Source organism: Tetrahymena thermophila (genome assembly GCF_000189635.1).
Source record: "Tetrahymena thermophila SB210 genomic scaffold scf_8254456, whole genome shotgun sequence".
Taxonomy (NCBI): domain Eukaryota; phylum Ciliophora; class Oligohymenophorea; order Hymenostomatida; family Tetrahymenidae; genus Tetrahymena; species Tetrahymena thermophila.
This window is the reverse complement of record NW_002476234.1, coordinates 15,611-42,272: the sequence shown is the minus strand read 5'-3', so window position 1 is coordinate 42,272 and position 26,662 is coordinate 15,611. Positions and strand designations below refer to the sequence as shown.

At 22.8% G+C, this 26,662-nt stretch overlaps 7 protein-coding genes across 7 annotated transcripts; 4 read left to right on the top strand and 3 right to left on the bottom strand. All coding sequences in view use genetic code 6, as the record gives it.

Moving 5' to 3' along the window:
- Positions 1–690: 690 nt before the first annotated feature.
- TTHERM_01179870 (cyclic nucleotide-binding domain protein) lies at positions 691–4,025 on the bottom strand (the record flags this gene model as incomplete). Its single annotated transcript, XM_001030019.1, has 7 exons — positions 691–2,097; positions 2,168–2,776; positions 2,833–2,952; positions 3,004–3,149; positions 3,413–3,658; positions 3,713–3,905; positions 3,978–4,025. The coding sequence occupies 7 exons, from the start codon at positions 4,023–4,025 to the stop codon at positions 691–693; spliced, it is 2,769 nt and encodes a 922-aa protein (XP_001030019.1).
- A 702-nt stretch (positions 4,026–4,727) lies between these two features.
- On the top strand, positions 4,728–6,966 carry TTHERM_01179860 (transmembrane protein, putative; the record flags this gene model as incomplete). Its single annotated transcript, XM_001030018.2, has 2 exons — positions 4,728–6,030; positions 6,086–6,966. The coding sequence occupies 2 exons, from the start codon at positions 4,728–4,730 to the stop codon at positions 6,964–6,966; spliced, it is 2,184 nt and encodes a 727-aa protein (XP_001030018.2).
- A 1,187-nt stretch (positions 6,967–8,153) lies between these two features.
- On the bottom strand, positions 8,154–8,818 carry TTHERM_01179850 (transmembrane protein, putative; the record flags this gene model as incomplete). Its single annotated transcript, XM_001030017.3, has 5 exons — positions 8,154–8,226; positions 8,284–8,380; positions 8,438–8,538; positions 8,591–8,673; positions 8,732–8,818. 5 exons carry the CDS (start codon positions 8,816–8,818, stop codon positions 8,154–8,156), a joined length of 441 nt encoding a protein of 146 aa, XP_001030017.2.
- Positions 8,819–9,615: 797 nt separating this feature from the next.
- TTHERM_01179840 (ankyrin repeat protein) lies at positions 9,616–11,540 on the top strand (the record flags this gene model as incomplete). Its single annotated transcript, XM_001030016.1, has 4 exons — positions 9,616–10,002; positions 10,092–10,316; positions 10,417–11,010; positions 11,064–11,540. 4 exons carry the CDS (start codon positions 9,616–9,618, stop codon positions 11,538–11,540), a joined length of 1,683 nt encoding a protein of 560 aa, XP_001030016.1.
- Positions 11,541–12,740: 1,200 nt separating this feature from the next.
- TTHERM_01179830 (hypothetical protein) lies at positions 12,741–15,674 on the top strand (the record flags this gene model as incomplete). Its single annotated transcript, XM_001030015.1, has 3 exons — positions 12,741–15,250; positions 15,350–15,574; positions 15,635–15,674. The coding sequence occupies 3 exons, from the start codon at positions 12,741–12,743 to the stop codon at positions 15,672–15,674; spliced, it is 2,775 nt and encodes a 924-aa protein (XP_001030015.1).
- A 1,116-nt stretch (positions 15,675–16,790) lies between these two features.
- On the top strand, positions 16,791–18,376 carry TTHERM_01179820 (F-box protein; the record flags this gene model as incomplete). Its single annotated transcript, XM_001030014.2, has 2 exons — positions 16,791–17,495; positions 17,558–18,376. The coding sequence occupies 2 exons, from the start codon at positions 16,791–16,793 to the stop codon at positions 18,374–18,376; spliced, it is 1,524 nt and encodes a 507-aa protein (XP_001030014.2).
- Positions 18,377–19,518: 1,142 nt separating this feature from the next.
- TTHERM_01179810 (transmembrane protein, putative) lies at positions 19,519–26,107 on the bottom strand (the record flags this gene model as incomplete). The annotated part of the gene is made up of 6 exons (XM_001030013.2): positions 19,519–22,532; positions 22,629–23,251; positions 23,306–23,746; positions 23,804–24,501; positions 24,563–24,993; positions 25,183–26,107. 6 exons carry the CDS (start codon positions 26,105–26,107, stop codon positions 19,519–19,521), a joined length of 6,132 nt encoding a protein of 2,043 aa, XP_001030013.2.
- Positions 26,108–26,662: the final 555 nt, after the last annotated feature.

Below are 26,662 nucleotides of genomic sequence, written 5' to 3'. Positions count from 1 at the left end.
TAAATAAAATTTTGTAAAATCAATAATATTAATAACAAAAACAACCAATTTATTAAATTAAATTCCTAACATAAATAAATTGATAATTGCATAGTATTTATGCATTCCTCATTCAATACAAAAGTAGTTTAATAACTTTACTTCTTAAATTAAATAATTTGTTTTTTAGCAAAATTTAATTGCCTAATATTTATTTATTTAATAAATACTTTGATATCCCATTCGTATGTATTAATTATAATCAATATTAAATTTAATTATTTTTTATTGTAATCAAAAATATTTATTTAGTTTTAATCATATTATTTTTCCTTAAAAAATTATAATCAACATAAAAACTAAATCATAATTAAAAAAATTTTCATTTTAATTTATTTGGAATTTGGCAGACAATATTTTAAAATTTATTAATATAATTGAATAATCGATTTAATAAATTAATTATTCATACTAAACCTTCTAAATTATTTCATAAATATAAAATAAAAACTGGTTATAGTTAAGGGAATATTTTTGTTTTTAATTCCAGTTTGTTTTAGTAAGCTAAATATGTAGTTTAGAGATAATATTACAATTTAATTTTCATGACTTATTATATAAAATTTGAACATTTTAATAATTTATTATTAAATAAATAAATTTATTTTAAATAACTTAGCATATGGAAAATTTATGTAATTTTTAAGACTTTCAATGGATATAAAATGAATTTGGATGTTTTATATACAATACTTTTGTTTAAGTTTAATTTAGCTTACCTGTTATTTTTTACAGCTTTTTTTGAATGTTTTTCTAACAGACACTTTCTAAATTGATTTAAGCATTAATTGTCTAATCGAATGCTGAAATTTGAAAATGAGGAGAATTATTTGTACTTTAATTTTTTTTAGAGTAATTAGTATTATTAATTGAAAGATGATTGTTAGTTCTCTCAGTATTTTGAACAGTAGTGCTTCGATTAGTTTGCATTTTATAAAAGTCTGTTGTTTTGGTAAGCATCGACTAAATTTCTTAATTTGATGTGCCTTTTATTCGATTGTAAATATTATTTAAATAAACCATTTATTATTTTTGATTATTATCAAACTAATTTTATTAAGAGTCAACAAGATCATGAAAATTCCCCTTTTAATTATTTTGTTTTTCGTTATACTATCCCTACTATGTATTACTAATGTAGTTATGAAGTATTATTTTTTTTAGCTTATCATTGTTATAAATTGAATCATACATTTTTGTTTATTGTTCATCTTCTTTCCTTTTACATGCTCTTTCTTAAGAGCGAATTTATGAATAATCACTTAGTTTATTAAGCTTACTTCTCTCAGGAGATTGGTGTAAGCTATTAACAAAATTCCTTTCTTAAGAATTTCTACTACTATTCTGATAAGATGTGTTAGCACTTTTTTAAACTAACTTTTTAGCTCTGTCATTTTAGATTAAATTATAAAATTTTAGAGGAGCAATATAAGGTAGTTAGTATTTATTGCTCTCTTCTTGAACTGTTGCAGTTTCTAGCTTTAATTACTTAGCAATTTCTTCAATTATATTTTTATATTCTTCATTTTTTTAATTTTTATCTGTTTGATTACCTTCTGTTTTTTATTTAGACTTTCTATTTAATTATATTTTTTCTTTGTGTGTTTATCTATCTTGTTAAACATTTTAATTATTTTATATTAAATGGTTATTTTCATTCCCTAAATTTAACATTTTATCTTCTGTGTTTGCTTAATATTTTTAATTTTAAATTAATGTATCCCTTTTAGTATTTTGTTTTACTTTTGAAAAATTTTTATTTTCGTTTCCTAATTTATCCAAAATTTAAATTTTAAATTATTCAGTATTTAATTCATTTTATAAAGTATTATCTAAATAGTCAATCTAATTTATTTATTCATTGTTATCCTCTTCGTCTGAATCTGACTATATATTTGCAAGCGAAACTATTTCATTTTTATTATTTTAAGCAGTTTCATCTTCAGGTTTAGTTTAAAATAAACTCATTCTAGAATTTAAATCATTAAATGTTGTAATTGATAAAATAGCTTTTTATTTATTATATTTTTTATTAGAAGATTCACTTTTCAAGTTACACTATTTATTAAAAAAATAAATGTTTTAAAAACTTGATGAATAAATAAATTTTTTATTTTCAATAAATTACTTTATGAGTTTTTCTTTATCCTGAATTATTTAGAATTTGAAATGCTTTATTAAGTTAGTATTTTAAATTTTTTTCAATTATTTCTTCTTCCTCTGTAGCAAAAATACCTTGATCACCTTCTTAAGATCCAAAAGAGAATCTTTTTTAAAAACTTTTACCGTCAGAATAGTTGTAATTATTTAAGCCAGATATTTATGGTGGAGACTATTTATTTTTATTTTTCTTTAATAACGAAAGGTCAGGAGAAGGTCTTTTAGTTATTTTAGTGGTTGAAAATTCCAAATTTTTTGAATTGATAATCTTTTTAACAGTATCTTCTATGTTATTTTCAAATAAATTTTTAGCTTTAATGTTAATTTTTTTTTCTTGCAAATTATTAATTGGTAAGTTAGCCTTAAAATGATTTGACTCTTCCGTTTTAATTTTTCTGTCTGATAGAATTTATTCTTTTTTTTCTGGAGTTTTGTAAGTTTAGATTTAGCTACACTAGCTAACATACTTTTCCATTAAATCTCTTAATTTACCTTCATAATAAATTAATTTTTATCCTACAGTTTAATATAAATATCTGATTATGTCTCCATTTTGAAGTAAACTGTTTTTATACACCTTTAAAAAAACATTTATCTCTTTAAAAAATTTTTTCAAAAAGATAAAAAAATTACTTCTGATGAAATAATCCAAAGAGTACCCTGCTACGATAAGCACTGTACATCATATGATCTGTTTTGTTATTCAAAAGTATCCTCTTCCCCAAACATTTATCCAGCTTTTAAGCGAAGTAACTTTTTATTAAAATATGAAATATCAAGTAAGTTTCAATGTATTTTTCATACCTAGAATGTTTTGCAAACCAAAACAGAAGAATTATGAGGAGATTAAACAATTTTGTCTTTACATACACAAAAATCACCACTTATGATCAAGTAAATACCATCACTCTTTTCTCCTTCCCTAAATACATATTGATTCTTGATTAACTCTTTTTATTTAATTGTGTAGAATATTTCAATCAAATTTTAAAACACTCAGTTTTAGAACAAATCAAAATTCTGTAGCATTTTAGATCCATTTGTTAGTTTTTGTTGTTCATACTTGGCTTTTTTATTATAAATTAAATTAAATTAAATTTAGCTTAATTAATTAATTTATAGATTATTAAATTTACTGGAAATAAATACAAAATTTATTAAAAATTTTTTTAGTTTACTCTTTTTTTAAAATAAAAGATAATTTTTAACTTACATAAAATTGAGACAAATTGCTTTTTATCTAAAAAAAGAACTACTAAGACCTTAGATAGGCAAATTATTTGGTGAACTCTTAATTTTTATTAATTTATTTCATAATCTCCAAAATGTGAGCCATTAGAAAGCTAGATTGTTTCTTAAAATGGAAGTGATTCGTCTTAAACTTGAGCAAAATTTAAATTTGGAGATTGTACTGAAACTTTACCCTCAACTATCATGTAAAACCCATCAGGCTCTTAACCTATAATTTTAAAAAAGATTAGATAATAGATATTCATCTATTTTTAATTTATACCATAACTATAAATTTTGTCTTTTTTCTGATATGTAATAAGACTAGACTGCAATACTATAGCTTCAATTAAATTTATTTATTTATTATCTTTTAGCTCTTTAAAGTATTGGATCTTGTTATTGAAGAAATCGATCAAGCATTTAGAATATGTCCTTTATTTTTCTTACATCATCTATTACACCTGTCTAATATCCTAAATATATAACAATTTGTTTTAATGGATTATTATCTTTTTTAAAGCAAAATAAGATGGTTTTTTTTTTACTAAAGATTAATTCTTATGAGAGCCAGCTATGTTGCTACTTTCTTGCATTTTTTTAAAATATATTTTATTAATTTTATTGTTTTTTATGAGTTTTATTTATAACTCTCTTTGCTAATTAATATAGCTGTTAAGCAGTAGACTTTATTAAATAAATTAAAATATCTTATTCTTAAGATTGTTTATGAAAAAAAGATTAATTAATTATACATTTAACAATTAAAATTCAGTAAAATATTAAGTTTTTACTTAACTAGCAAAGGTAGTAATATTCACTTAACATTTTATTACAAGAAGTCCAAAAATATTTGTAATCTAAACTGAAGTTTTCTAAACTCTCTTACAGTATATTAATTTTTAACATATCTTCAATTAAGCCTTATTATTCTTAATACCAGTAAAAATAAAATATGAGATTTACATTATTCATAAGCACATGATTGATTTTTATATTAACTGAATTTTTAATTTATATTATGCAAAGTCAGTATTAATAAAAAGCAAGCTTAATTAAGGTTTTAAATGATTTTAAAAAGTATTAAAAAGAAATATTTTAAAGAATTAAACATTAATTTTATATTTTTTGTACAGAGATTTACATTACACTAAAAATTGAATTATTTTTTAAGATTAGTTAAATTTTTTTATAAAGAATTTATATAAATCAAAATTTATTAAAACTTGTGAATATAAATGACTGATAGATTATTAAAAGAAATTGATAATAATTAATATTTATTAATAAATTGAGTAATGAACGCTCAATCCAAATCATTCATAAATATATAGAAACAAATTAATCTATCTCTTTAATTAATATCAAAATTTATCTATATTCTTTATATCAATATATTTACATTCTAAAATATCTTTATATTTTACTAAATGGATGGATATTAGAAGTGCCTTACAAAATAATCTAGTAAGAATATAAGCGAGGCTTTAAATAATTCATACATTTAGGATGGCTTATTTATTGAAAATCTCAAACAAAATAAAGAAATAGGACCTTGGGAGTAAGAAAATAATAATTTATTTGACCTATTTTGTTCAGAGCTAGAAGGGTCTCATCAGTTTATCAAATATTCAATTCATACTAAACAGAGAAAAAAAAGTAAAAAGAAAAAAACAGTGATAAAGAATGAAGAAAGCGTTAAAAAATATGATTTATCACAAAATAAATAAAATGTTGCTTTACAGCAATACTACTATACTCCTCAAGTTTTTCACAGCCTTAATTAGCCAATTGACTGTACAGTATATATATGCGATTAGGATATTAAGATTGATGATTAGTAGAAGGCTTAAGGTTACAATTTGGAAAGATAGGATGAATTATATAATTTTTAGAGTAATACTGATATAAAAAATTATTAGCCTACCAAAACTTTATCTATGGTAGACTTTCCTTAACACAAATAATGTTTTATTTAACAAAACAATAAATTAGATGAAAATAGTATTCCAAATAACAATAATTAAAATAGTAGCTTTGATGAAAAAATAGTCCTTCGAAATTTTAAAAGAAAATCAAAGTCTTAAATTAGATAATATGAAAATTCGAATAAAGAAATAGTACAAGGAGTTAATGGAGGTATGATTTCACAATCAAGCAATAGTAACTATCCAAATAATAATTCTTTATTTTTAGAAGCAGATTAAACTAGTAAATAATAAATTATTGACTCATTTGAGTTAGGTTAATAAATCAGTCAAGCAAAACTATTAGAAAAAAAAATTTTATAAAAGTATTTTGATGTAAATGTAATATAATAATAGCATTAATAATAAACACTCTCTCCTAAAAATTAATTCTTTTTAAGAGGTAGTCTTTAAAATGCATAAATTAAAGACAGTCCTTCTTCTAAAGCTTATATTGGAAAGACTGAGCGCTCTCCAATAAAAAATGCTTAAATGATTGTGCATTAGCAATCAGAACAGACTTAAATTTAGTAAGCTATGTTAAACTAATAAGCTAAATTTAAAAAATTTAAATCTCTAAGATGTAAGCAGAGATCTATTTCTTCATAATCATCTTAGATTAAAATCCCAACGTGTAAGTTTAAAATAAAAAAGCTAAATTTTTGATTAACTCTTTTATTATAAAGTAGTAATGAATGACATAAGCAACGAGCGATCTCCTATTTAAATTGAAAAACAAAAATATTAAACATAAGAAGATATTCTTACATCTTAAAATATATAATTAAAATAAAAAAACCTTCCAATTTTAAAAGGAAATGTGTTTGCAGGAAATAATATTGAATTATCTTAACAGTAATAGAAAGATAGTTCAAAGAAAGCAGCTAATCAACAAGCTCTTTTATTAAAAAACTAAAGGCAGCACCATCAAAGTGCAAATAAAGATTAACAATAAATTATATAACAATAATAATTATTTTTGGAATAAGAGGAGTAGATTTATTTACCTTAATCAGCTAGAAATTACCCAGATTACGATTAAGTAAATTCTACTGTTAGCAAATTAGAGGATCACAAAAGTAGGAAGAGCTCATTTCGTTAAAGCAGAAAAGATTCTAGAGATTCCCTCAATTTAATTGGGTTAATTAAAAACGGAAATTAAAAAAATGAATTTGATTCAACAAGATAAACACCTTAAAAAAATAGTAACTATCCTAAAATTAGTTAAGCAGATAATACATAAAACAATAATGAAGCTAAATAAAGTTATAACTCACCGTGGTAAAGAAAAAATACGAATAAGTTACCATAATTAATATTATCATCAATACTAAACGATAATCAAAATAACGATGAAAAATCTTAAGTTATGAATTCAAACTATGCAGATTAAAATATAAATTCTTAAAGGATAATCAATTTTCCTATATATGATTAAAAACCAGCTAATCGTCAAAATAGCCATTTTAGTAATTTGCAATAGACGAAATTTATACAGTTATACTTTAACAAATCTGCAAAAAAGCCTCCTATTCATTATTAATCTTCATTCCAAAAACATATAAATTGATTTTTTCTAAATATATTAAAAATAAAAGTTAAGAACCAATTAAAAAAACAATAAATATCTATTTAATGATCAGAAAAACCAAAATAAAAACTGTTAAAAAATCTAAGATGTAATAGGTTGATGTTAAAGCTAACAAAATAATTTTTATTTAGATTAGAGTTTAAAGTTTAGATATCATCTAAAGCTCTAAATTAATTATTTATCATCGATTTCTTTCTATATTTCCCATAAATTTTAAATTTCTCACTTTGATTTCTAGTTCTTATTTTAGTATTTAATAAAAAACCAAATATTGAAAATTACTGCTAAAAACATGATAACTATGATTAACAAATGTTAGTTTCAAAAGCAAACATGCAGATTGATTTCATGCAAACTAAATAAAAAATAATATATAAAATCAAATATTAAAAATATCAATTTATGAGTCTAATAAAATTTAATTATAAAGCATTTTAAAAGTTTAAAATTGAGTATTTATTTATATATTTTAGCTAAAAGATAAAATCTAAATTTATTATTTTTAGTATACTTTGTCTTTTTTAAAAAATACTACTTTTATTTTTTCAAAAATCATAAAATTTATTTATTAAATGCTTTTTTCACCTTTTTGAAAATAAAACTATCAAATTAGATGATGAATAAAATATTTAATCATCATATTTAATTTAATTGCTAAATTTTTAAATATTAGAAAAGCATTTTGTTTTATATTTAAAGTTAAAAATTAATTTTTTTAATTATTTAAGAGGGAAAATTGCTTAAATTTTTGTTTAGTTTAAGTTATCTATCTTAATAAATAATTAATAAATATTTGTTTATAAAAATTTAAAAGAGAGTATAATTAATTGAGGTGAATTGTGTAATTATGAATTTATAAAATTGTTTTTTTAGGCAATTCAAGCTAATATACTATAAAATTTTTGTATTAATAAATGCTTTTAATTAGTTATTTGAAAAAATCTAAGTATTTTCATAAAATTAAAAATTTTACTAGAGAATTGATAATTAATTTAATATTTATATAGCTAAAATATTATTAATATATAATATATTATATACAAGCAAAGCAATTTATACTCTTTCCTATTTATTTTACTTATTTCACATTTACTTACTTATTTTTAAGTTATTTCAAAAATATTTAAAAGATCTCCCTCATTATTAATAAAATCAATTATGATATATCAAGCTCTATATCTTTTGTAATAAAGTAATGATGAAACAGCCTAGTAAATCTCACCAGCAAAAGGGCAAAAACTGTTATTTATTATTTATTTGTTAGCAATTAAGGAATTGAAATTTAAAATTAATTACCTAAAAAAGAACCAAGGAGACCAAATTTCATTATACATCCAGCTATCTAATGTAAACCAAGAATAAAGAATTACACCTATGCTATGACCTATTGTTTCTATATATTAATTTTATTTTATTTTAAAGATTCTATCACTTTTATTTATTATTTTACGTAATATGTTAAGCTTATCGCAGTACATGTTGATTCCAATAAATAAGATAATAATTTCAATAAATAAAAATATCTCAGAAGTAACCATAGCAGCTACAATACTATTTTTAATTCAGATATATTTACTTTTAGATTTAATATTTTAATATTCACCTTGCTTATGCCGTTGACCATTAACTATTAGTAGAACCATCTGAGTTTAATTTATTAATATTTGCTGACAAAATATTGTCTTCCTAAGATATTCAATTTTAAACAATATTTGTTTGGGGCAGTAAAAAAGTAAGTAATTACATAATTTGCTAATATGCATCCTGATATAATTACGTGCAGGATAATTGCAATAAATTTAGAGGGAATAAGTATACTGGCAGAAGACATCTATTTATCTTTGTTAATGCTATCTATATTTCTACTAAAAAAACTATTTAAATTGTATCAAATAATTCTTAATTTAATTAAATATTTAATCTTCAAAAATAAAATTCTGCTCAAAATTTAAAATTTAAGATACAAAAAATATCAAATATCATGTGAGCCAGTTCTAATAATTGATTTATTGCTAAATAAATTTTATAATTTATTTTTTTTATAAATCTATAACAAAATTCATTACTCATACTAAGTCTAAATACCAAAACTAAACAAACTTATCTCAATATTTTCATTTTACTTTTTGAAAAATTTCCATTTTAATCATTAAATAAAATGAATTTCACAAAAATTCTTTTCAAGCTTTTTGTAAATAAAAAATGGCAAAATTAAAATTTTTGAAGTCAGAAAATCTATATATTAATTAATTAATAAATAAATATATGACAATCATAATTAATAATAAAAATTCTTTTGATCATTAAAAAAAAGCAACTGATTAATGTCTAAGTTTTAATTCTATTAATTGAGAGATAATCATTCAATTTATCAAACACCCCTAATTTATATAGAAAACTGACTATCAATTATGTAGAGAGTATACAAAATTTAATAGAAAAAAACATAACAAACAAAGATAGAAGAAAAATTATATTGAAAAAATCATAGAAAATTAAATCATTTAACACAATTTAGTTTATTTTTTTTGTTTGTTAGTTAGTTAGTTAAATAAACAAAAAACTTGACATAAAGAATATAAGATTTTGTTTATTAACAATTAAGAATAGTAGTAAATAAAATAGGAAATGGATAATAGAGACGATTTAGATCCTAACGATCTTGAAGAGGAAGAGAACGAAGAAGAAGTTAAAAATAAGGGGAATGAAAAATTGATTTCTTATGCTTCTAAAGGAATGTATGCAGAATTAAAGAAGCTCTTAGAGAAGAAGCAATATAAAAACATTAATCACGAAGATAAGAAAAAATGGACACCAATTATTTGGGCTGCTTGTAAAGGACATACAGATATTGTTAGATTACTTATATAATATGATGCCCACAAGTAATATGTTGAAGATACACTTCACGATAAGAGGGCAACTTTAGGTGTCATTAATACTTCTATCAAATAAACACCTTTATAATGGGCTAGTTATAAAGGCTTCCTAAACATTGTTTGGATATTAATTAAAGTAAATCATTGATTTACAATGAAAATAAAATAATATAATTTATTTATATTTTCTAATTGAAAATATTTTTTTTTTTCTATTTTTAATAGAATGGTCTCAATTGGGACGATATAGATGCATTTGGAAATAATTGTGTGCATTTGGCAGCTAGTGGAGGAAATCTGCAAGTATTTTAATGTTTTATGATGCTTGGTGTTGAAGTTACTGGTAAGAATAGCCGTGGACATGAAGTATTAGATTTGGCTACTAATCCAGAAATTATTGCTCTTACAAAAAGTCATAAACTCGCTTTGAGATGTGCTGCCACAAACGAAGTATCTAATAACTTTAAATTAAAATATAAATTCATTTAATTTGATAATTTTTGTTAGTTGCAATATAATAATGAATATCAATCAATTTTCTATTTAAAAGGTCTTTAATGATTCAATTAAAAAGCATTGGTGCTCAACTTGCAGAAAATTCTTTTGTGATAAATACTACAGAATTGAATGGGCATGGGAAAATCACAGCAGTTCTATTCAAGAAAGAATGGATGGCAAATGTTTGAAGTGTTGGGAAAATATAGCTCATCATTCAGAATAGTTAAAAGAAAAGATGAAAGAATACGAATATAAAGGTCTCACTGAAAAATTAAATGAAATTGAACAATACAGCATATAATAATAATAAAATGTTTTAATTATTGAGATAGACCTTAAGCTTCTTAATGATGCTAAAATCATTTAAGAAAGACTTAAGACTTAAAATCATATTAAGGAATTTATTTCTTCTTTAAAAATTGTTAAAGATTATAAAACTATTAGAAAATCAGCAAACAGAATAAGAGAACTTAGAGAAGATGCTGAAAAAAGAGGTGTCTAGTTAGATGCTGATGTTCTAGAACTTATGTAAAATTAAATTGATCGTTTAGAATCTGAAAGAGACCTTCGTTATGAGTTTGATAATTTAGACATTGGCAATTGCAATCCAGAATAAGTTTAAAAGCTGGAAAAGTTGATTGAAATTGTAAATTTAAAAAAATTGTACTTTTATTTAAATTTTATATATGTAATCAATAGGCATAAAAAAATGGTGTTGCTTCCAATTATACTGACGAAGCTGTTGTTATGAAAGAGAAAATGGCTAGGAGTATTAGAGTAAAAGACATATATAAAAAATTCACAGATTATCCTGTGAGGGCTGAATATATCGAACCACTTTATATAGATTTTAAAACTAAAAAACCATTTGATCCAATTACAAAAAAACCTGCTGATCTTAAGGTCTATGCAGCTCCTCCTAAAAAGAAAAAGAAGAAAGAACCTAAATTCATTATTCCAGATTGGGCTACTGTTCTTAAAGATATGAATTCAACTATCTTAGAAGTAGAAGAATTGTTAAAGTCTCAAGAGGAACTCTAGCTTGAAAAAGAATTTGTAGATTAATGTAATGAATAAATTGTTCGTATGAAGAGAGAACTTAAATGGCGTAAAGGTATGGAAGTTCAAGATCAAATTATTGCTGAATATAAAGCTGCTCAAAAAAAGAAAAAGTGAAACCTTTTCCTTTATTTTAATATTATTAATTTTACTTAGTTTTAGTAATTAAATTCCATCATTAATTCTGTATTCATATTTTTAACAACAAAAAAGTTTAATTTTACAAATTAAATTCTTTTTTTTATGTATAAAATTATTATAATAATATAAAAGATAATGCTTTTTTTCATTAAAATAATACATATTTAATTAGATGTTTTTTTATTTAGTAAATTTATTACTATTCATGCTTTTTTTTACTTGATCATGCCATAAATTAAATTAAAAGGAAAAATGTTTTTTTTATTTTTATTTGTTATAAAATATAATTTTGTAAAGAACTAATAATTTCTTGCTATTATTGCTTTAGCAAATATAAAAAGTATTTTAGTCCAAAGTAAATTTGCAAGTCTAATATAAATAAATTAATCTATTCAATATTTTTCATATGGATAATGTTCATAATTAGGGGGATAAATACAAAAATAAATATATATTTTTTTATTACCCTATTTTTCAAGAAAAATTCTAATTTTGGCTCCTAAAAACACTCTATAGCAACTAATTAAATGTTTTAAAAATATTTCAATTTATGATAAAGTAAACTGATAGAATTTTATTAACAATATAATCATTAGCTGATTTAGGGTTTCTAAAATATTTAGAAATGAAATTGGTGCAGGTTATTAAAAATTATAATTTAATCTAGCTCCAAAAACTTTAAAAAACAATTCATTAAATATTTTAAAAGTAATCTATTTATGATAAAGTACTCTGATAGAATTCTATTAACAACAAAATCTTACTGCTTTAGGATTTCTAAAATATTTAGAAATAAAATTGGTGCAGTTTATTAAAAATTATAATTTAATTTAGTTCAATCAAACAAGAATTACATCTTATATTAGCTACTAAAAAGTTTATAAGGTTAATCAGTAAATTTGTAATCTAAGATATTAGTTTAGGTGAATCTCTAACCATTAATAATTGAATTAAATTTACTTAATAACCCAAATTATTCTTTTGATTGTTTGATAAATCTTAAGAAATCGAAAAAATTTTGATAGCATACTATCACCTAAATTGAATTAACTTATTTGAAATAACTAAAATAAATACATATATCTCTAGAAATAATAAAATACAAAAGAAGTTAAAATTATTTTTTAAAAGCTCCTAGTATTGCCTCAAAACTATTTTAAAACACTTTTACATAGAATGAATAGTGAATATTATGGTGATTCTTAATTTTAAGTGAGGAAAACATCGTTTTCAGGCCAATACATTAATAGTACATTATCAACTCCAAAAAACTAAAGGAAGGCTACATCTGAAAATTAAAATGAAAATTTTAACTAATAAACTCTTTCTATGAAAAACATACTATAGGAAAAGAGAAAAAGTATATTTTGCAAAGATTATAACAATAGCAATTTGGCAAATGAGATTTAAAAATTGAGATAATAACATGCTAAGAATAAATCTGAAGATAAGCTTTGCTACTTATCAATAATGAGAAGAGCAAATTTAGACTCAGCATAAAATAAAAAAAGAACGAATTCTAACGTAAATTAGAGTAATTCATAGAACGAAAACGACAACTAATCAGAAATGAATAACTCATTTAGCAAGCATCCATAGATCTATTAGCTAAATAGCTATAGGAGGATATCTTCATTTTTTAATTAAAATGAAAACGAAGCTAATTAAGCTAACAAAAGCAAAAATTAAAAATAAAATCCAGAAAATAAAGAATTAAATAAATTATTTTAATCTATGCTAGATGTATATGACAAGGATACCATTAATAGAACTATTTAAAAAGTTTCAGATCCAAAGCAAAGACAAAAGATTATTGATATGATAATTAAGCGAAGAGAGGAGATTAAAAATGCACAATAATTGGTTTAAATGTCCAAGCATTCACTACTGGTAAACAGGTTTTTAAAAAAAGTTATGAAGGATGAGAATTAGATTGTTGTAAATGCTAAGGATAATTATCAGAAATAGTCATCTTTGAACCAGCTAGATACTCCTGACAATGCTAGTGTTTAAGATAGCAATGATAACTAGCAAAAAGATACAATATCATTTACTTTGCTAAATTAGTAATACTAGTAACAAAATTGTGATGATGTTGAAGTAAATTAATTTAAAAATGAAAGAAAACCAACTTTTCTCGACAATTCATTTAGCCAAGAAGCATAAATTTAAACTTCTAATCGTAATTCGAATGATTAAAGGAGGTAACTTATTGCAAAGGGTATTGCATTTACTGCATTTATGAAGAACAAAGATGGATTCAAAAAATTCCTAGGCTTGAATAATGATACAGCTAATAACAATGAATAAAATAAGACAGATAGAATGTAATCTGCTAGCTAAGAAAAAATGAATTTATCTATCGATGAACAAGATTAAAATAAATTTAGTAGAAAAGGGTCAACTAAACTAAGTCTTATTACGAAAGATAATTTATTTAAGAGTAATCTACCAGCTCATATATTACCTGGATCAGTAGATGCCAAACTTTTTTAAATAGATTTAAACTCAATATCAGAAAAATCGAAGCTACTTGTTGAGAAAGGGTAAGAAACAAACAGAAATAAAGCAAATGAACTACTTAAAGATTATTAAAAGTTATACCTTGCTTCACATTTCAAATCTAAATCTGTAAACTAATCGAATTTTAACAATTCTGATATTAACACATTTAACTACAGAAGGATAATACATAAAAAAAAAATAGACTCTAAAATATAATCTTTGACTCCTTAGTAAAAAGAGTAATTTAAATGTTTGAACAAATTTCTAACTTACAGAGAACCAAAGGAAGTTTTAAATGAAGTCAAAGAAGATGTAGCTGCATTTATTTCTAAAAAACAAAATTCTCTTTAATCCTAAGAAAATTTAGATTTTTTTATGCCAAAATAGCAATATAAGTTTACAGAAGTTAAAAAAATTGATAGAGAGGCTATGGAGTCTTTAAAAGAATTTGAAACAAAGAAAAAAAATAAAAGTAATAAAGCTTTTAAGAGTTAGACATTATCAAGCATTCATAATATGCCACCTCTGTCATCGAAGTTTGAGAAGGATGTTCAAAAAAATTTAATTTCTTAGCAATCCACTCTACACCATTTAGATTATAAGCCATGTAATTCTACAGAAGATTTAAATAGCTAGGCCAGCAACAGTAAAAGAGGAGCCACTTTTAGTTAGCACTCAATGAATTAAATTTTATCTTCCACAACAAATAATTCATAAACTAAATAAGCAAATAAAATCAGTTCTTCTTAACCTTATTTTTCTGATTTTTATAATAATAAACCAAACTCAACTATTGATAAACATATTTACAAAGAATTAGAGGTAAAAAAGAATAATTACAAACCTTCTCCTTCGTTTAAAGAAAGATCAGTTAATTTAAATAATCCAATATAAAATTATATCCAAAATTAAATGGAAGTGTAAAGCTCACTGTTAAATCCTTACTTTGCTAACCACCAGCAAAGTTTATATAATAAATCAACTGAAAACTTAGAAAATAATGCCAGTTTACAATCATTAAATTAATCACAAGGGTTGTCAAAAAGCACTAGATCTATACATGTAAATAAAATTTCAAGTTATTCAAACACAAATAGAAGCAGCAGAGATTTATCAAAAAAATATTCTAACAAAAATCAAAGAAACAACAGTTTGAAAAGCAGCAACGAAAATGAAGATTTGTAATTTTAAACCATTTCAAAAATATTTTTATTAATATTTTTAACATAATTTAAATTAAAATTTGTGTGATTAAAATTTAAATACATTTTAAAAAACAGATTCCACAACACGAAAGAACTGAATGATAGTCTATCGTTTGCATCTTTTACTGAAATTAAATTGGATCAATTATATAAGTAGACAAAAAAAATAAAGAAGAAAATTAAATATTTAGAGTCATGCTAGCACAATTCCTTACATCAAAATTTTCATAAACCAAATAATGATATTAAAATAGATACCTAAATGCAATATAGTGAAAAAGATCTCACCCATGCAGAAAGGTAATTAGCATTTAAAATTTAAACATAATTTATTAAAATTTAAAATATTAAATAAAAAAGATAAATTCAAGATACAAATTTTAGAAAATTGAAAAATTGACAATGTAAATATAGTTAAAATTTATTAAATAAGCGTTAGATAGATTAACTTACATAAAGCGTTAGATAATAAGAAATGTATTTATTGTATATAGAATATTTTTAAAATATATAAAATTATAAGTGCCATATATCATATTAGATAGATATTGAAAAATTTCAATAGTTTAGAAAGATAATTAATTAGTTTAAATTACTTTCATTAAATTTAAATTCAATTATAAGATAGATTGATTTATGGCAACTGTTAAAAATTGATAATATTTATAAAATAAATAATTCATCATAATAATAATATATACTAATGAGAGATTTCTTCTTTTTAGCCAAGTCTTAAATTCATATTAAAATAAAATTTCATACTTTTGTACAGAATTTATTACTATGGACACATAATATGTATCAAATATCAATAAATTGATTTAAATTTAAAATGAAGTTTTTAGTATCACTACTTTTATTTTGAAAATCTATTTAAACACCAATCACTGCTTACCATAAATCAAAATATTATTACTTATATAGTTTAAAATGATAATTAATTTTTTTGATCTTTTTTTAATTTTAAAAAACACTAATATTTATTGTAGATCATTTTTTTATTTTTATGTTTGTTATTGAGGCTATTAAGACTATTTTTAAATATAAAAATATTATTTTTCATTTCACTTTTTTTTATCTTTTCAGATAATTACTACTATTAATTGTAATATTTTTTAGATAAGTGATTGGTAAACAGAAAATTTTTACATACTTTATGCCTTATATGTATATATATTATACTTAAGCAAATATTTTGATTAATGTATTTATATTATATTAGTTTCTTTCTATTTTTTTGTAAATTTTTAATTTATTTTAAGTTTAAATAGAAATATTAATTTTTAAATTCTACTTTAGTACTCCAAGAAATGTCTAATACATCTTTTTATCATCCTATCTATCATATTACGTGTAGAGATTCTAGATTTGTGTAAACGTATACTTATCAAATACAAACAAAATAATAAATATAATTATATGAAATATCTGATAAGAATATCTTTGATTATACTTTTTATACAGAATTCATAATAGAAAAATAAAAGATATATTTGAAAAGGTAGAATTTTAGAATATGAGTGTTTATAATGATGTTGAAATAAGTAAGCTCAAAGAAGATGTAAATAGTTTAGCTGCAACACTAAAGAAAGTAAAATGGGATATAGACACGTAGAGAAATTAGGCAAAATAGCTCAACTAAAATTAATCTGAAATTCCAACATTATTTAAATTCAAAAAGACTTTCTTACTCTCAAGAATATTCATATTTTTAAGTGATTAAGATATTATGGTATTAGCTTTAGTCAATAAATCACTATACAAACTAATATACTCACCTATTGGTTATAAAATACTTTTCTTTACTAGATCTTAATATGCTCAAAGGAGGTTAGTATAGGTATTACAAAATGATGAGTTGGATAAATAAAAAAAGATATAAAATTAGGGATCTGGACTTGATTCTTCTTCTGTGACTGCTTTAATGGAAAGATTTAATTCTGCTAAATATGAATCAGGAGAAGATTTTGAGGCATAATTAATGACTTTTAAGCATACAATGCAAATTTTAGCAGACGAATTACATAAAAAAATATAACAAAATGCTAATTTGTAAGATAATATAAAAAATATAAGTGATGAACTTTTCTAAGAAAAGACAAATCATGATAAATATGTTACTAAAATAAAAATTTTAAACGACAAAGTACTTTAACTTGAAAATTAAGTAGAAGGTTAATAAAAAGAATCACTTCATTAGTAGGAATAATAAATGGCTGAAGTAGATAATTTTTTAACAAATAAATAATTTTATTAAATTATTTTTGATAAACCTTTATATAGCTTTTACAGTTATAAGGATAAAAGAAAAAGCTGCATGAGGAAAATGAATAGTTAATTGCATAAAATAGTTTAATAGAATAAAAAGTAATTTATCAAGCTTAGTAAATATATTTTTAATTTAATATATTTTTTATTAGCTTACAGAAACACAGAGTCAACTCGAGTAAGTTCAAAAAACTAAAGATTTATACTTAGAATCTTTAAAAAATTTTAGAAATTTAATTGTAGATGTAAATTATTGATTTTAATTTACGAAATAGCTAACTAGTATTGCTTTATATTTAATAATACATAAATAAGAAGATGTCTAATTTATTTAACTATTCATATTTTTTGCAGTTTAAAGTTAATAAAATTAAAATTAATACATAATTAGTAAAAAAAAAAGATTAATAATATGATAAAATATTTTTATTACTAATTGAAATTTAAAAATAATTATAAATAATATCTATAAACTTACTTATAAAAGCAAGGATAAATAGACTAAATATTTCTTATCAAATTTAACAAGTGAATTTAAGTGAATCATTATATTTTATGATTGAAAGATATTGTTTTATAAAATTTTTGTTTACAAATTTAATAATAAATAAAATAGTTTTCAATTTTGATATTTAAAAATTGTTTTCATCAAATAGATAAAAAATATAAAACTTTGTTTAATAAAAAATTTTTTATTTTTTGGCAAAAAAAAGTCTTTTCTTTTTAATAAAATTTAAATTTTTTTTATTTATTAAGAAAAAATAAAGTAAAAATAATATTTTTAAAATATTAAAATTGATAATTTTGAGAGCAAAATCAATTAATTCTTAATGAACCTAAATAAATTTAAAAAAATGAATAGCAAGTAGCAAGTATAATTTCATTACAAATTTAAATTGATTTTCAAAATATTTTATTTTAATTTTTATTTATATTTAAATATTTATTTATTTGTATTAAGGTTATAATTTAGTTTGTCTGTTGGTTAATTTTCTTAATTTATTTATTTATTTAATTAATTAAATATATATTTTTGGGTAATCAACTTTTTAAATTTTTCTTTTGTTATTTATTCAAATTTATTTTATTAATATTTCTTTCTTTCTTTTTTATTTGTTTGTTTGTTTCTTTCTTCTTTCGCTTTTCCTATTTTTAAACAATATTTTTTATATATTTAGTAGAAAGAGATGCTCCTTTTTTGGAGACTTTTAGTGAAGCTAACTTTAGAGATTCTTTTTCCGATTTGATTCGAAGAGTTTTTCAACTATTAGCGTGCCCTTTCTACAATGCACTTGTGAGATGAATTGGTCATGGATGATAAATCAAGAAAGCTATATGAGAAATCTGATTGAAGGAAGAATTCAATTTAATCTATCAATACTCCTCTATTACTCTTTGGTGGAGAGCAGTAGATTTGTAAATATAGAAAAATTTTCATCTTACTCCATTCTATTTAAAAGGTCTTCGAAAGTAAGAAATATTATCAACCCTATTGGGTGGCCCTTTTTACTTTCATTATGTTATTGCTGATAATTTAATATCAACCACCTTTATAAATGTTTTTTAAAAAACTGAATCAGGATTTTCTCATGCTCTACCTGAAGAATATCTCATGCCATTAATATAAGTCGAGTTTTAAAAACTTAACATATAAAATGTCGTAAAAACTTAAAAATCGAAAATCTAAGTTAGTTGTTTCACTTTGTCTTTAATTTCTTTTTCTTATTACAAAATTTGAAAATTATAAGCTGAATTAAAATTATAAATTTTATTTGGAATATTTTATGAAAAAACAAAAACTTTTGAATATAAATAAAATATTCTTCTTAATTCAAAGACTTAATTAATTTACACCAATTTAAGAAAAATTTTGTACACAAAAAGGTATTTTATGAAAGCTAATTAATTACACAAACAATTAATATATTTTAATTTAAAAAATAATTTAATTTTATATTGCAATATATTTTATTGAATCAGAAGGTTCTTATTTGTTTTAGCATTTGCAATGTAATTTCTTCAGATATTTTTTCTTCTGGAATTAGTGTGAGCAAATAACTTAAAGAATTTAGTTCATTTTTCAAGTTTTACCATTAAATAAGGAAAAATATTATAAGAAATAAAATTATTGAAGGTCCTGCTACATAATAAACCACTTTAACTAGAAGTGACATATCTTTGACAAGCTAAATATTAGCATCTAAAATAATTGAGTTAAATAAATATATAGCTTAATCAGGGACAATGTATGCTTCTGAAATAACTCTTTGGTGCTCATTAGATGAGATATAATATTATGCATCTGTTGAAGTAGGAAATTTGGTAGAATCAAAAATATTTACATGACTCTGAAGTAATGAAAAGAGTTGAGTTATATAACCAGATATACCATCATTAAAGTTACTGCATTGAGAATACTAGGAAAAATAATTACAAAGATTATTTTAGAACAAATCTTTGATTTAAGAAATTGAAGAGCTAGAAATTGCTGTATTTCCATAAATATTATTAATATTTTCCTAATTAAAAGATTATATAATTTATATATAATCATTTTAATATCCTAGTTCTGTCTATCTTTAAGAAAGTGAAGGAGCAGGATAAAAAGGATCTGCATTAGAAAATTGCTTCTCGATAACGTTCAATTCTGAATAAGAGTAAAGTGCTCCAAGAGAGTATTAAGTATTGAGAGTAATTTAAGATATATTCAAAGAATTTGTAATAGAATTATTTCTTAATACTATAAATACTAAAATTGCTATGAAGAACCCAATAGTGATAAACGAGTAAGACAAAAAACTAAAAAATTGTTTAGCGAGTCCTAATCTTTAATCAAATATTTTAGAGCTTATCACATTTTACTTAAATCTACTTGAACTTTTGTTAGATTTTTTTATAGTGCTTTGGTTTGATTACTTTTTTATTGTTTGCTTAATTTATTAACCTCCTTCATTCTTTTGCATTACTTTGTAGGTGTGCTCTAAATCTTCTTCATATATGTATTCTTAATTTTCTTTTCCATCATCTTTTGCTCTCGAACGTTTGTGAAATTTTCTCTTAGAAGTAAATATTTTAAAAAAGTCTGTATTCAAATATGACTCTTCTACATCTTACAGTTCCTCTATACATTACTTGTATTTGCTAATTTCCACATCAGCTTCGTCAACTTTTATACGAGTAACAAGTAGAATGACCTTCTCCTTAAATAAATTTATTTTTTGTATCATTGGTATAGAAGCCATTACAACCAAAAAACAAATTATGCATGAAATAATTGTGCTTATTATATATATTTAGTTAATTGTTGATATGTTATTATTTATGTTACTATCTTAATTATTTTTAACTGTAAACATTCTGTCTATAAATTGCTTAAAGTTAAATCTCAATTAATAATAGGCTAGTTTCAGTGGAATTTAATGTGTTTAAGATGAAGTTTAACTGCTTAATAGTAAAGCGTTCTAGAAAATATAAATCAGTTATAAAACTGAAATAGTACTTTTTTATAGACTACCTGTATAAGTGTAGTCATAGAAAGTTATTTATTAATCACTGCTTGAAAATAAGGATTATACATCTGTTGTTAGGCTATTCTCTAAATCAAGGAAACTATCTTAAAATTACTAGCTTGCCTCAGTTAAGTACTATTAATAAAGTTTAGTGTTTTAAACTGCATTAGGAGCAAGGAGATTATATTAAATTTCATTCAAGCCAATAAGAGACATGAGTCCTTTACCTACTGAAGATGTCATATTAGCAAAGAGTAAATAATTATTCATATCATCAGAAATAATAGTTATTTATTAAGAAAGGTAAAATACATTCACTAAAACAATAATGATAAATCCAATTACAAACAGCTGCTAAATTAAATTAAAATTTTTAGAGGCATTAGGCAGTCTCTTAGAGTTAAGAATCTCCCTTACAAATTATGTACCATAAGAACTTCTGATTGAACTGTGAGAGGCTAGAGACTACTGCTAATTGGCGTCATCTTCTAAGTTATTTTCAGATCTCAAAGAGTACTTTTTCTTTTTTTCTTTTGTAGAGTCTTTAAGAGACCTCTTTTTTTATATTCTTTAATAATCTTGCTCTAAATCCTCATTTTTCATAGCATCGTCTAGGTTTGAGTCTCTAATAGGATTTAATGAACTTACCTTTACAAAGTCTTCTTAAACTCCACTATACTATGGCTATAAAGTAGGCTTTTACTCAATAAAGGAGTATGCTTTTGGAAGAGGATTTTCGTCGTTTTGATTGCTACTTGATTTAGGAAAAAACTTAGATTATTATTCTGGAACTCCTTGTTTGAATCTTAAGCTTATTGGAGGTTCTGTATTTTTTTAGTCATCCATAGTTATCATTATTTCATCTTAATCTATTGCTTATCTCATATTATTTTATGGTGAAAAAAACTCTGCTTGCAAGTTATCTGGACCTACCAGTACTGGCCTTTAAGATTCATTGTTTCTACCAGTCATAGATAATGGGTAGTCATTCATATTTCTGTTGGTAGTGGATAGAAGTTAGAAATTATTTCTCACCATAGATTATTCTATTTAAAAGCTAGCTTCAAGAAAGCTTTTATTTTCTCCTGAGACAATATTCGATTCATTTAAAATAGAATCATTGAGCATTTACTTGCTAACTAATCCATTTTAAGAGGTTTTATCTAAATAAATATCTTGTCCATTTCCTTTTTTTTTATTTGAAAATGTCAAATTGGTATTGGTGACTTTAGTAGGTTGTGAAGAAATATTCAAATCTTCAAATGCTTTAAGTTATTTTTAATCCCCATCATTTTTAATAGAAGCTTATTTGTTAGAATCTTCTTCTTTGTTGGCAGCTTCATCAATATGCTCTAAATCTATTTACTCTTTCTTTTTTCCTATACTTTTTGAATGGAGTTTGGCATTATTTTGTGTCTAATTTCTATTGGGGGATCCTTGGTCTTAATGATAATCTTCCCAATTTTCATCATCTTCACTATCTAATTATTAGTAGAATTTTAAATTATGTGAACTTGAATAAATAAATTTAATTCTTTTGAAATATAAGAAACTAAGTAAGCAAATAAATAAATTACTTTCATAATGATTATTCGTATCTAATACATTTTACAAATGTTGCTACTATTTTTAATCTTTATTTTAGTGAGCTATATTTTATCGATTTTCATCAGTTAACCTAACTGATCCCCCTAAATCAGTATCCCCACCCTTTGAAATAAATGTTTTAAGTCTGTAACTTGAAGCACCTCCTACTTGAGTAGAATTAATATAAGTGTTTAAGCTCATGTTGGATTAATAATTCGATCCTACTCTCCTCTTAGAAACAGCGGTATCTGAAAGAATTAAATGGAAAATATTCATCTATTTCTAGTCTTAATTATATTTTATACACTCGTATTGCAATTAGTATTTAAAAAATAATCTTATTTATATTTATTCATTAAATTATGATCCAGTATCAAAGTTTGAAAATTATTTTGTATTTTATAAATCAGCTTTTGTATCAGAGTAATACTCAAAAAATTTATTTAATGTTTGTGAGCAACCTTCTTCAAGCAAGTTAAGTTAAGGAATATTCATCGAAGATGACGAGTTTTCATATGATCTAGTAAAATCTTTTATTTTTTTAGTACCTTATTTACTTCTAAACTTAACTTATCCAGAATTAGAATTTTCAAGCTCTTTGCCTGCTAGAAGCCTATTTATAAAAAAGAATGTAACTATTTGAAGCGTTTGGGTTGAATTGTCTTACATATATTGGTGGAATTAATCAAACATAAAGTCAAAGTTATGGTTTAAATTAAAATAACCTTTGTTTGTATTAGTTATTTAAATGATCTATTAATCACTGTAATTTGTGTTTATTTCTTTTTTGTTGGCCGATATTTAATTAACTATTTCCTTAAACAAAAGAAAGATGAAACCAGATTTATACAGCTTCTATATAGACATTCTCTTTTCTGAACTGAACAACTTTTAATAGATACTTTCAGAAATTCCTAAGATTTTTCCTGTTTCATCAAAAACAATAAAATCGTTTGAGGTAGTCACTTTCAACACAGAAGAAAGTAAACAAAAATCATCAAAATGCCCAAATGAATGGTCTAAAAATGTCTTTATTGGATAAATAAATCCATTTTTATCTGAGTAGTAAGACTTAATGCTACCTTTTATATATTTTGATGTCCCTTTCCTTTTAGTTAAAACAAACATAAACGTTAGAAATAATTTGTATTAATTCATTTTTTACCAATTCATATTTTCCATTAGTTAATTATGAATGTTGCTAATATATTTAGGCATTAGATCGTTAATGTATTTGATATTATCTACTTCATCTTACTAATAACCAAAGAATTTAGCTGTATAAGCTGTTTTTTTAGAAACTATCCTACCTCTATCTTTAGAAAATGATACTAGAAATGAAATAACTTGCTATTTAGCTAACTTGAAGTTATGTATTTAGTCGCTAGGTTTGGATTAGTCTCGTTTTCTTAGTTCATTTGCGTTAAGCTCTAACTTCATAGCACTTACAATTTAATTTCTGACCAGTATTTCAAACATAGAGCATATTTTGTAATAAATATAGCAACTTTTTTCATCAGAGCCCATTCTGCTTAGTTCTAACTAAAAGAATTTATCTAGCCTTTCGATATCTTATATTTTTTCTATAGAATACTTCATACAATCTTCCATTTTTGAAAAACCTTATTTCATCTTCTCCCAATAAACTACTTTATGATTTAATGCTTGCGATATCTTTGGAACGAAATTTTGTTTTAGTTCCTCCATCTTCCAAACTACAGTTAAATCCAGATCTTCTCTGTACTCTTAATTGACATTATTTTTTATATATTATTATTCCATCTAATTTTCAATTGATTTTGATAAAATTTTAGAAATAATCTTGAAGTAGAATGAGATGTTGCTCCTTTGAGAAAGTATGGACTATTAAAAAAGATATTTGGCATTAACTTAATTGATTAAAATTGTAAAGTAATTTATTTACTTTTAACTCATAGTAGGCCCTTGAAGTATTATTTCTGTACTTAGCAAGGTAAGAGATATATTTAAGAGAGAGATGTTCAAACTCATCTAAATTCTTTTAAAGTGTTTTAGAAGCCAAAATCCACTTAAAAATAGAATCAATTAACTTAAAAACTTTTTCTTCATCTAAGTCGTTATTACTTTAATTTTTAAAATTATTTTTTTGGCAATAACATTCTGGATCTTTACAAACTTTTTAATGAAATATTAGGATTTCAAATAGCTTAAATTTACTAGTCTCGTCTCTCTAACTGTCTAATAGTAGCCTTACCATTTCTTCTAAGATAAAATCAGATTATTTGAAAAAAAGTTAAAATTTATCCTAATCTATTCTCATAATTGTTTCATATTTGAATCGCCACATTTGAGTCATTAACGCAGATGAGAGTAAACCTGAAATTTTAAAAAAATATATTTGCTATACTGTAAAAGTTCTAATAGATTATAATCTAATATAAGGCAAAAAAACAAAAAATAATTTTTCTATAATGAGAATTTAATACTGGCAAATAAATTTTTTTTCTCCTTGAAGTAGAATGTTTACATTATTAATAACTAAAAAATAATTAATTCTTTACTTACCTAAAAAAACTAGATAATAAAAGAATTCAGTTGATGGCATAAAAGAGCTGAACATCCAAAGATTGCACAATACAATAGAAATTTCGAAGATACAAGAGGCACAGCTGTAGAATTTTGCTACAGTATGATTGCTAAAAGGCCAATTCATTAAAGTATCATAGAGGAAACAAATTCCAATTTCTTGAGCTACTATGTGCTTAAATACTAAAACAGAAGGCAGGTTCAGGTAATAAAAAAACGTCAGAAGAAATCTCCCAACAAGTTAAAATAAAATTATAAAATGGAAGCGCCTTTTAAGTAAATTCTACTCATTGAATTCATAATTTCTAAAGAAATAAACAATAATAAAAGCTGTAGTTATTGTTAGAAAGAGACCAATAACAGAGAGTATTGTAATTATAGGAGATTTTCCACTGCAAGATTTACCTCTAAATTAAACTAAAAAGCTATTGTCTCCACATACGAGCATACCACTGTTGATTTCAATGTATGGCGTAAAAAAAAGCCACCAATAAAAGGTAAAGAATACGTTCAAGAACTAGTTTGTTTAGCGAAAGACCTTTTGATTTTTCTAATAAAAATACTTTTTGAAATTCTTTAGATAAGTTAGAATCCCTACATATATGAAGTAGAAATACATTAACAATTGCATAAAAGCAAAACATATTAAAGACAGAGTGTCATTTCCTTTAAAGAAGAGCAAGAAAGTGATAGGAGCTATTTCATTAATGTGTGCTACAAATGACACTTTTTATTCACTTAATGGTTTATCTTCAAAGTTAGAAAAAATATATCCAGCAATCTAATGAAAAAGAATTTAGATCATAAAGCAATAAAAAAAAACAGGTATAGTAAAATTCGGCTTGTCTTCAATAATCTCCAGGATCGTTTCAAAGTACAATCCGATTTTAGATTTTCCTAACATCTGATAATTGCCTGTAAATATCGATAATGCTAAAGCTTACTATGAGAGACTTCAAATAAGATCTATTGTCTATATAACTTCTAACAAATAAAGCTTATATTTTACACTTTTTGGCTTTTAATCTCTCTCTATGTTTAGATTTTTTAATTAAAATTACAATTTTTAATATTTAATTTATCAGTTTGAATAATTCATTATAAAAAGCATCAGGGATATTTTGCAAAGTTTATTATTTATTTTATAAAGATAATTAAATTCAAAAATGTATCAAATAAAACTGATAAAAAATTCATACATAATTTTAAAAGAGATGTGAATATATATATTTGCATATATATATATATAAATCGATAAGCAAAATGAAATAAAAGCAAATAATTCCAAACTTATTATTTTTGAATTAATTTTTTACTTCTTTATTCATTGATTTCGAACGATTTTCAAAAAAAAACAACAACTAATAAATAAGCAAATTAATAAATAAATAAAAAGATAGGATAATCTATGATTTGCTTTTTTTAATTGATTTTTTTTATTTTTAATTGTAATGAAATA